Below are 11,750 nucleotides of genomic sequence, written 5' to 3' on the forward strand. Positions count from 1 at the left end.
AAAATCCTGAGAGCATTGCACTGGATCATTCTTATTAACTTTTGGTTTGCTTTTTAACTGATTGTCCTTTTTATGCTTATCATGCAGCCCTTTGGGAGTATGTCTGTGAGCTGTTAGCTAAGATGTTGGAGGATGTTTAAGGTAGACCTGTGAGGCATGTATACCCATAGAACTTGGCCTAGTTCCAGTGTGAGGAAGCCACTCTGGTTTGGGGGTTGCTTGGAGGCTGGGTTCTTTCTGGTACTTCCTGTAATGTTCATTTTGGGAGGCAAAGAATTTGATTAGAGCCCAGTGGAAGGGTTACAGCCATAATGAGGTTCCCCCATAGCCGAGTATGAGAGTTTGGAAAGTAGCATTATAAAATGCCATTTATATGACCACAGTGAAAAATTAAACAGGAGAGAGAAGGCCAAGGAGTAGAGAAATTACAGCTTTGCCACCCCCATGATAAAATGTAAGCCTAAGCAAGACATATCTGTGTCGTGGCAGGCAAACGTCTGAGTTCTTTAGGCCTGGAGTTAAAAAGTGGAGGTGAGAGCAGAAGAGTAGGCAGGAATCTTTAATGGAGAGCTGAAGCCACAACCCCAGGGGAAGGAGATAAAAGGGTAATATCCTCAGATCAAGTCTCAACACCTCTTTCTTCCAGGAGAAGCTAAACCACCCTTTCTATTATTACTCCCTTCAGACAGCTACAGTCTAAAATGAAAGACAAAGAAAGGGCAGCAGGCTTCATTGGTCCTTCCCCATAAACCCAGGCAATGAGCCTGGCAGTTTGAGGGTTAAAGTGAACACTTAAAAGAAAACTCAAACCCCATTAAGCCCAGGCTTGGAGAATAGGGAGCAGCAGGGAAGCCAAAGGAAACTAATTTTGGAGGCTCTCCAAGCTGCCAATCACAAGCATATTTCTAACAGTCCTAGTGTTGTTAGAGTTGGTTGTTTTTCCACAGGCTGCACAATGGGGTCTGGTTATTCATTGAAAAAGTCTGCAAGTGAGCCCCGCCCTCCATTCACAACCAATTTGGAATCCTCCATTCAGGCGAGAGGGGGAATCTGCAGCTCAGCTAGCTGGGGCAGACCTACCAGTGTCCAGAGCCCAGCTGTTGCTGCAGGGATGCTTGCTCACCCAGTGTGCTGTGTTTATGTAAGAATTTCAGACATTGAAGGGGTGCCTGCCTAGCACCCTCCCTAGGATTCAAATAGCCAAGACCCTTGGCTGAAATCTGCAAAGGTGTGCAAGTCTGCTGGAAGTGAGGTCAGGAAGTGCCCTCTGGCAAAGGGGAAAGGCAAAAGAAAAACTATCATGCGCAGCCCTGTTCAGAATCTGACTGTAGCTACCAGCTGAGAGAAACAGACTTCAGTGGTATTTCTCCTGCCCCTACGGGAGCTGGTTTGCTTTAGGGGACAGCTCTATCTGGAAGCCTGCCTCTCCAGACTTTCCCATTCATGCCAGTAACTACATCAGGAGCCACCTGGCTTCCTCCCCAGGGGAGAGGGACTCTGGAGACACCACTAGATTCTCTGGCTGCAGAGGTCGGGGAGAGCTACTATTATGACAGTTTCACAGTTCTTTTACCTGGCTTTGGATCTGGCCTGAAGGGTTTAGAAATACCCACCTGGATGTTCATGAGACATCAAAACAGATGAGTATGGAGGTCTGGGATTGGAGGGTGAAATCTACTTCAAGACTTCACAAAGTACAAGGCTAAAAGCTGGTTTGGTTTCTTAAAGATTTTTTTCCACATCTTCAATAATCATCCTGAGGGAGAGCTCATAGAGCTGGTTTAACATCCAGGCTTTATTTCATGGAAAAGCATACTTCTTTATGAAAATCAAATCCAGGAGATAAATTTTAGCTCATGGGTGATTTCCTTTTTGCTCATAACATATTTTGGCTATTTTCAAATGTCTTATATCTACCTTTTCTCATTATCTGCCCCCACACCCCCTCCAGTGAACTCAGTGCCACCAGAAGCATTTCTCTGAAGTCTTTCTGACCACATAATCCCATTCTATGCCTTGGCCATTCGGCAGATCAGCCTTGAACTCCTGGCCTTTTAATAGCTAGATCTTATCCTGCTCTCTGAAATCTCGCACCCTCTGCTGCAATTTTCCCTTAAACACTTCCTCCTTCTAAGCAGAGGAGCTTCCTTTATTTGCTACAAAGGGGACTTTTATGGGGGCTCTTCTCTCTTTAACATCTGAGCTGATTGCCCATTGTCATCCACCTGCCAGGCCCACAGGTGTACTTACGTTAAGATATGGTTATAATTTATGCACATGCATTCGTGTGCACACATACTAAGGGCCTAGTATGTTGCCATTCATTTAAGCTGAGCCTAGAGGAACAGGACAATGATTCAAACTGACGACCAAAGCCTCTGTTAAATGAGCTTGATGAGTTCACAAAATGAATTTTTAAAAAAGCAACCTAATCCGGTAATGGCATCAGCATGCCTGGCATCTGTTCAAGAGGGAGCTGCACTTGACAAGATTCTGAGCTCCTTGGATTCCAAGTGGAGAAGCACTGTGTGCCAGGGCACAGATGGGCCCAAGCTGCCTCAAGGGCAGCTGTATGCCCAAGAGGGGCTGTCAGCCTCTGAGGCTGGCTGTACTTTACCACCATTAAGACCCAAGAAACTTGTGGAGCAAACAGTCTCTGTAGAGAATCACACACCCCTCCGCACTCCACCACCAGTAACAATTTTTCTGGGACTGAAATTAAAACAATGATACTACTAGACAGTAGAAAAATGGCATATTACAAATCTTCAGCTTAACTATGCTACCCATGTCTTAATCTTGTAAAACTGAAGAATACTGAAGAGCAGGGGACAAATAGTACTTTCTTGTATGATGCCAGGATTTTGTTACTTCTGGCACCTACACAAGTGATCTGCCTGGCAGACTCAGATGTAATTCCCCATCCCAAGTCTTTCTCACCAAATACAAAGAACTGGCAAGGCTATAGAGTTTTATTAGTGGACTAAGAGCAAAGAGACACAGAAGAGTGAGAGATTGTCTTAAATAAGCCTAACTGAATTAAAGTTAGATGAAAACAGATTTTATTAAACATATGGCTCTTTTAGATAAATGGGTACTCTGGGAGTGGGGCCCTTAAGAGTCCTCGGTCTAAGAATCTTAGAGGCTATCAAAACAGGAAGGATTTCAAAAATCATTTAGCACCCTCTCAGCTAAGGTAGTCTGAAAGTAACACTGTAAAACCTTGAGTCAAATAATCTCCTTGCATATTCTCCTCATGCTTTCTTCAGTATTCTTTCTTCTTTCTCCCTACCTTCAGAACTACTAGCTCCTGAAAAGTATAAACTGATAGCCTTGACTCCCTCAAGCGTCTTATTTTTAAAGTATCTACTATTTTCTTTCTTACCTTCCAAAACAAAAAGACTGTAGGTTGATCTTTTTAAATAGAAATGGCCCAAGACCACAGAGCAAGTACATGTGGAGTTTTGCTATATACCACATCTGGGACCAAAATGATGTGCCCTCTCCAAAAGAAAGGCACTGCCTGTACTATATCAACCTCACACTGTTTTTTTAAAAAAATGTAGCTGAATAATCTCATGGTGAAACAGGAGTAAGAACAATGTTTTTTAGGCTCAAGGGTTGTCATAACAGTTAATCCTATTTCCCCAGCCAGCTATTGCGATGTATTTATGAAAAGTCAATATCTCATGGTGAAACAGGAGTAAGAACAATGTTTTTTAGGCTCAAGGGCTGTCATAACAGTTAATCCTATTTCCCCAGCCAGCTATTGCGATGTATTTATGAAAAGTCAATCTTATCAGTTAATTAGCTGGTCCTTAGGAAATTACCCGTACTTCTCCCAGTCAGTTCCATTCTTTTTGAAACATAGATCTAAAAAGAACACTTCAGGAGGAAAATACGGTCACTTGGATTTTAAAACAATTCTCTAAGTTACGTTTGGTATGGAGTCATAAATTTGAAATAAGATTTTATCATGCTCTCTCCTTAACATAAAATAGTTTAGTTATTGAAGTTGTGAGAGTAAATATTCACAATATCACAACTGAAACAAATGAGATAAAAAAAATCATAATTAAAATCTGCATTTTATTTTATTTTTTGAAATCTACATTTAAAAAACCGTGTTTTTTAATATATATATATATATATATATATATATATATATATATATATATGCTAAAATCTAGGTTGGCTGGGAGTTAGGGAGAAATTGGGTAATGGACACAAAAAATAATTATGTTTTGTGGTGATGAACATGCTAATAATCCTGATCTGATCATCACATATTGAACACAAATACTGATAGTCAACTCTACCCCACAAATATGTATAATCAATTATATTTCAATAAAAAAGGTATTTCCAGTTAAAAAACCAAAAAATAAAATAACTGTTTTATATATATATATATATGCTGAAATCTAGGTTGGCTGGTTAGCTCAGTTGGTTAGAGCATAGTGCTGATAACACCAAGGTCCAGGGTTCGATCCCTGTACAGCCAGCTGCCAGAAAACAAAGAAACAAACAAATCTAGTAATACACCCTTAAGAACCCAAGCAGTCAGTTCAGAAAAATGAATGGGACATCCTACCCTGCCCCATACTGAAACATTCCAAGCTCCAATCTTATCTATGGCTTTGATTTGTAGTTAATTCTGTGAAAACGTATAGTAAAGATGTGTACACAACTATGTACTGACCCAGATTACTTGGCTTGGTAGCTCTGTGTTAATGTACATATTTAATTACATACACATTTATATAGATATACATATACACACACTTATAAATATATAGGATATATGTACAGAGTTTTATCTGCACACACACTAATATGTCTTCTGGAAAACATGTCAGTTTTCATAATTTTTCTCTCTCTTCCAAATCCTAGATGGAAAAACTCAAAGCACTAAGATATTTAATAAATTCCTCAGGATCACAGAAGGAAGAAAACTGAGGTGTTGGACTGGACAGCAGGCAGTCTCCCTAAGGCTTTCTGAGACCCACCTCTATGTACCCAAAATAATGACAGATAGCCTTGAATACATCTGAACATGCTGGTAACCCCTGGCTCTGCAGCTTTGTAAGAGCTTCAAGGATGTTATTTTATGAATTTTTTTTCTCTTTTCACCTAATTTGCCCCCAAACCACTGGTCTCTCCAGCTATCTGGGCCTTACATTATTGCCTCTGTAAAACGAGGGGGTCGGGCAAAACTGTCTCTACAAGGGTCTTCAAGCTCAAGCAATCTGGGATCTTCACAGTTACTTCTCAGGGCCAAGGGACAACTGGAGACACTGGCGGAACACCTGTGTTGTACTTTCTATTCCCTTGATTTAACCTTTAAGAGTTGCCAGGTGGGGAATGCTTTACTAATGTCTATAATTGTGAGGTAGAGGTGAAACTGTACAGCTAGAGGTAAGCTGAGCATTTCTATATGACTTATAAGAACAATGGTTTCATTTATTAAAATCTCACTTATAGGTAGATGGATAACTATGGGCAAAACCCATTATCTGGAAAAATTACAAAATATAATCTCTTTAGAAGTTGAGTTTATAGTGTTTACAAAAAAAAGCCATAATCTTTAAAACTGATATTCTGAAATAAAAACGATTATCCATGTTACTTAGTATTTCTCTTTCATTCTCTCTCCCTCTCCCTCCTCTCTATCCCCTTCTCTCCCTCTCTCCTCTCCCTCTCGGGCACATACAAAATTAATGAAATCATTGTTAACAGGGAAGTCTGAATATTAGCAATGGCCACTGGTAAGAACATTTGTTACAAATGTTTCTGATACTGTAGAAAAAAGGCTTGCTTTCCCAGGCAAATGTAAATTTGGTACACAGGTCATTGATTGGGTGATTCAAACCAACTCATAAGGTTTCATTAAATCTGAATGAGTTTCTTTCCCTCCCCTGGAATAACCATGGGCTCTTACAAAAAATGACTGGAATGGAAGCTAGTCCTCAACACAAGGCTGTGAAAAATATTCATAGAGAAGAATGTGCTGCCTGGCTGTGGGGACACAAAAAATAATTATGTTTTGTGGTGATGAACATGCTAATAATCCTGATCTGATCATCACATATTGAACACAAATACTGATAGTCAACTCTACCCCACAAATATGTATAATCAATTATATTTCAATAAAAAAGGTATTTCCAGTTAAAAAACCAAAAAATAAAATAACTGTTTTATATATATATATATGCTGAAATCTAGGTTGGCTGGTTAGCTCAGTTGGTTAGAGCATAGTGCTGATAACGGCCTATCATTAAAGAATGTTTAGCTGTTACCTCTGTTCTTCTATTTAATAGATTTAGAACACTCATCTTTTACTCAGACCCAAAGATACCCTCTCTCCCAGTAGCATTTTTATACACATGCACATACACAGACCCCCCGCCCCCCCCCCCCCCCCCCCCCCCCCCAGATAAAACAAAGCTGGGAAGAATTTGTTGGTGCAAAATGAGAAATTGAAACCTTGCCTGGCTCAGGTGCTTGCTATTATAAACTATGACTAAGAGACATGAATTTCTCTATGATGCAACTCTCAAGAGAGGCAGCATTTTCTCCAGGCCTCTCTTAAACCTGCTCATTCACCAGTGACTAATGTTCTTTAGAGCGGCCCTGTGCTGCTCAAATTTCATCAGCCAGCTTTGTCCTTGATAGCTCTGCCTGGACCATAAAAGCTCCCAAACCTGTTGAGGACAGCCCCAAAAGATCAGTGCAAAGCTAACCATGCCCCTGCCAGCACTGAGAGTTATCTTTTGAGCTCCCCACTGCATTTTAGTACATCAACTAATGAGCACTTAATGACCATTTTAAGAAAAAGATTTTATTCATCTCTGAAGAGTAAAACCACAGCAACTACATGAAAAATAAGAGCAAATCAGGTCACCTTATGACCATCCTTTCTTGGCTTACAAGTAGAAACAAAATTGACAAAATGTTGGGTGAAATCACAATTAACTATAATTTGCCATTAACTATTTTCTGCACCTTTAAAAGGAACAAAAATGTCAGGTTCATGACCTGCATCAAGGACTTAATTTATAAAACAAACAAGAAAAGCTATAAGAATGTCTGTTAATAGATGTTTTGGTCCAACATTTTATATATTATGTCAGTTAGTTTATAATTTTGAGCTTGAAGCCTTGCAATATACTTAAGGTCAAAAGAAATTCAGACTGAAATTATGTTCAGTAAATCTTACCCACAACAGAGTTTCAGAAATAATTTTAATAAGGAATGAAATAAAAATTTTCAGGGTTAACTCTGAAAAAACTAAAAGTATACATACTGTCCAAATCTGCTAGCTATAGCTGAGAAGAGTGTTCTGGACATTCATTATCCAAGACCAAAAAATTTCAGAACAAATATGCCACCCCCTGAAAGGTACTTACAGTTATCAGACTGAAAATCTGGGACAAATTGTTCATCATCAGGAACTTGTGCTGGAAAAGAGATTTTCATTTTAGACCTTGACGTTTTATTAAAAAGCACAGTAAAATGTTTTATATGGAAAACAGGACAGCCAAGAAACTTGCCTTCAGCTAACCAAGCCTCTTGAAGTTGACTGAGATCCTGAAACAACTCTGGAATTGAAAACAGAAGACCCCAGAATGAGGATACTCTGCTAGGGAGAAGAGGGGGAAGAATCTACATGCTGCTGACAATGGGGGCAATTTGAGGAAGTCACAACATAGAAGGGGAAAGCTTCACTACCTTCAGAATCATGAGCCAGATCTGTGTCCAAAAACTTCCTCTTTCTGTCAATCACAGGCCGCCCTCTACATTCCTCTGATCGAGATTTCTGTAAGAGGCCAACACACAGTGAAGACTCAAATGTAGTAAACACGTCCAAAGGGGCTTGACCCACTAACCAATAAGGAGAAGACTCATACTTGAAGAGGGAGGACAAAACAAACCAAAAGCCACATAAACTTAAACTTACCCCTGGGACCATAAAAGGGACTTGCTGATCATAAAATCCATCCATGGTGATTCCAACGTCTCTAATATCACTTTGAAAGGTTTCAGCATTGAGTAATTTCTGGGGGAAAAGGGATCCTCCTGTAATGAATTTGGGAGATTTTAACTGAGAAGAGGGAAAAAAGAGAAATGAAGCAGTTTTATACTGCTCTTTCTTTAGAACCTGTGCAAAATCACTACCTTCTCTGAACTTAAGTCCACTCAAGGTGTAAGGTTTCTGGACCAATGCCAGGCTTGATTAATCAAAGGTGCACTGTGTACTTAGTGCCAAATCCATTTACCCAGCCATCATTTCCTTTCTTTTCTTCTTCTTTTTCTTTTATAAAGATTATAGATTTGGTACTGTCTGTCCCCTAAAAAAACAGACATAAAACCCCCCAAATCTTATGTTAATTATAAAAGGATGATTTCAAGATTCTTTCATGTAGAAGATCCTCCAGGGCATTTGCAGTAGAGTTTTTAAAAAAGAGATCACTTCGTGTTTGATAGTACAGTGACAGGAAGTAGAGAAACAGGGTTTAAGTATTTCAAATTACTGGCAGTTAAGAATCTGACATACACAGTATTTCTAAAAGTATTTTGTAGATCAGTGGTAAAACACTTTATGTAGTATCAGGAATAAAGTGATCAGAAGTGTACTTATCTTTACACACAACTCTTTATTTAAAACCTAAACCTTCTGTCCAAACAGGTGTAGTGTTTGTAATGTCATAAATATCTCCACAGCGATGTACAAAGATATCTGTGATATCTCCAATTTCTAAAAGAATAAAATATCTATGAAAAGTAAATTCCACTGCATATATTTTAAATGCATCTCTAAATCTTAAAAAAGCATTAAAAGCAAAAGATCCATGGAAAGAAAATTCAGTTTGTTTCTTACAGTAAAGTCAATTTTCCCAGACACATCAAAAAGATTAAAATTAAACTCATTTCAGCACTGATAAGTGTTAGGGCTGAGAAGAGAAGTTGGGGATCAAAGGGTAAGGAGAGAACTTTTTCTAATTTGGGAGAAATAAAGAAACAATTTTGGGAAGTTATCACCTTCTTGAATACTTTGTTTTATTCTCCAAATAAAAATGCAGTTAAGTCAACAAAATGGGAGAAAACATTAATTGCACTTACCCCAGCTCTAAGCAAAGCACAGTTGCTTATAGTATAATTTCTATTGTATACAAATTTTAAATAGGAAGGTTTTTTTAATAGTGGTCAGTTTCATCCAATTTATTTTTCACACTGTGGAGCATATCAAATTTTCATAAGTGAGCAGGATACAAGGAAACTCTTCACCGCCAGCCTCCTCCTCAGCACTTTGGCCCAAGTAATCAGATATTTTCAAAGTCAAAGCAAAGAGAGGAGCAAAATAGCACACAGTACATAACTTCCTAGAAAAACACTCCCGCCAGCCTGTCTGCTTGACTTCCAAACAGCGCAAAATCGTTTAGAATAAAGCCTGCCTCTCAAGTGTAACTGGCCGTATACAAAATCTGAGCAACCTCAGCAGTGAGTTGAGGTTCCTCAGCAGTGAGTTGAGGGGTATGAAAAAGAGTTTTCTGTCACCTTTGAAAATCTGTCAGATTAATCTGTGGCCTTAGAAATTCTATAAATGTTTGTTGGGGGAAAGGAAACAACGAGCAGGAGACCAGGAGGGGGAGATATTTTCAGAGTATCATGATGAAATACTTCACCCTAAAGAGCAAAAGTACTCATAACTCGTAAAAAATTAAACAACGTAAAGAAACTGCCATAAAAGAACCCAAAAAAGGCACTGAGGACCTCTAAAGTGGCCCTCATAGTTCAAGGGCCAGAAAAATTGTGTTCAAAGTATCATTTTTTCAAAGCCTGAAGGGAAAGCTCGAGTTCATCCAGGAGTTTAAACCACTTCCTTTGGGCCTCCCCTCTAACCTCCAGACTCCCGGGTGTCCCCACGAAACTTTAACACCGCGCTGCGGCGGATCGAGGCCCCTCCCCCGTGGCGCGCAGCGGGCCTGGTTTTATGAATGGGAGAGCGAGCCGCGGCCGCCACATCAGGTAGAGGCTGTAACTGGATCCCTAGCGCTGGGCCCCATTCACAAAACAAGACACACTTCCACCCAATTCCCAGCCTTCCCCATTCATGAAAACTCCTTCAGCTGCGCCCCCACCCCCACTCCCAACGCAAGCCTAACCTCCGACGCAGGCCCCTCACCCCAGCGTTTTAGGAAGAAAGCTCAATGCTTCATTCACAAAAAGAGGGGGAAAAAAAGCCGCAGGGAGCAGTGAGCCAACGAAAGAAACCCGCTTCATTCATAAAGTCACCAACATTCATAAAAACAAGGTGCAGCGCCGGGCGCTACCAATCGCTTCCAACCCACCCCCACCCCCACCCTTACCCCCACCCGAAACATCTCTCCTTGGCATCCCCTCCTCAACCAAGAGTTTGGTTCCCCCAAAGGTTCCTCCCGCCCTCTGAAAATGAGGCTAGACCCCTTAACCCAGCGCGAAGCTCCAGCATCTCTCTGTCCCCCCTCCGCACCCGCTTTTTCCCCACCATCCCCAGGCAGCTGTTCTGGTACTCCCCCATTTTTCTCGAGAGTCGCCGCACAGCCCGACGCCCTCAGCCTGCTGGGGGTGGCAGTGGGGGAACTGGGTGTCCACTCTCCACAACCTGAAACTTGCAAGGCCCGCTTAAGTTCCTGGCCGCCCCCCAACCCCGCAGGCTGCACATGCCTATGTCATTTAACCCCTCCCGGTGCTCGGGGAGGAGGCAGCACCTCTCAAATAATCCCCCTCAAATTGCTTCCCGCCCCCTCCTCTCAACTGCAAGGCTCCGCCAAGCGTCTCTTCTCGCGAGCCTCCAGGTCCCCTCGGGGCTCTCAGGTCTCCAGAGACTGTAAAGACCCGCAACTCCGCACTCTCCCATCTCTATCCGGGAGCCCCCGCACCTCGCGCTCCCGCGCGCCTCCTCCGCGACGTGCGGTAACCCGCTCTCCGCGCGCTCCGGAACCGTTAGCCGCACCCGCCCGACGCCTCCCAGGAACCGGACCGGACCGGGCCGGGCCGCGGGGGGTGGGGGCGGTCAGCCCCGGGGGGCTCACGCCAGATAGTGCACCCTGACTTTGAGGATTCTAAACCAGCCCGTGAACTCTCGCCGGCGGGGCCTTTCGAACCCGTTTCTGGACTCCCCCTCCGATGTCCCCCTGCAACGCCCCCTCACCTGAGGCGGCCGCTCTCCTCCCTTTGCAGCAGCCCCGGCGGCGCAAGCGCGCTCACGCACGCGCGCACCGGGCCTGGGCGCCTAGGAGAATTGGCTGGGCCGATCCGCTTCGGGGACGGTGAACCGCTCCGCGCACCAGCGGCTGGACTCTGCGCCGCAGCTGCCAACCAGGCTGGAGCGCTGGCCCGGCCCCGCGCGGCCCACTGCTCCGCCCGTCTCCATTGGCCCGCGGCCCTAGCCCAGCCTCGCTCCCATTGGCCTGCGGCCGTTCCCGCGGCTGTCCATCACCTCTTGTTTACCCTGTCTGTGGGCAAATCCAGCCGAGCCGCCCCATCGACTACGGCCTTCATTGGCCAACGGTACGTCTCTCTCCACCCCCTCAGGGGTCTGTTTTACATAATTCATGCACCGGGGGCCATTGGCCAATCAGCACAGGCTTGTTTATATAATGAATGTAAGAACGTTTTTCATTCATAAAAAACGCGACCTGAGGGGGAAGCTTAGCTGAGTCAGTGAAGCACTTAAAGGGGCCGAAGCTTGGAGGAACCGCCGT

General features: G+C 42.9%; 1 protein-coding gene and 1 non-coding gene across 2 annotated transcripts in view; one reads left to right on the forward strand and one right to left on the reverse strand.

The window, feature by feature from the left end:
- ETV5 (ets variant 5) overlaps nt 1–11,361 on the reverse strand; it is a 57,854-nt gene extending 46,493 nt beyond the window's left edge. Inside the window, exons 1-5 of the mRNA XM_008577879.1 lie at nt 11,198–11,361; nt 7,964–8,082; nt 7,735–7,822; nt 7,557–7,604; nt 7,413–7,463 (exon numbers count right to left, since the gene is read on the reverse strand). Coding sequence (XP_008576101.1) covers nt 7,413–7,463; nt 7,557–7,604; nt 7,735–7,822; nt 7,964–8,008 — 232 coding nt within the window. The 5' untranslated portion in view covers nt 8,009–8,082; nt 11,198–11,361. The remainder of the gene's footprint in view (nt 1–7,412; nt 7,464–7,556; nt 7,605–7,734; nt 7,823–7,963; nt 8,083–11,197) is intronic.
- Nucleotides 4,432–4,504, forward strand: TRNAI-GAU. The gene has a single exon. It is a non-coding gene; the product is annotated as a tRNA-Ile (tRNA).
- Nucleotides 11,362–11,750: the final 389 nt, after the last annotated feature.

The sequence above is a fragment of the Galeopterus variegatus genome, unplaced genomic scaffold, assembly GCF_000696425.1.
Source record: "Galeopterus variegatus unplaced genomic scaffold, G_variegatus-3.0.2 Scaffold1596, whole genome shotgun sequence".
In the NCBI taxonomy this organism is placed as follows: Eukaryota; Metazoa; Chordata; class Mammalia; order Dermoptera; family Cynocephalidae; genus Galeopterus; species Galeopterus variegatus.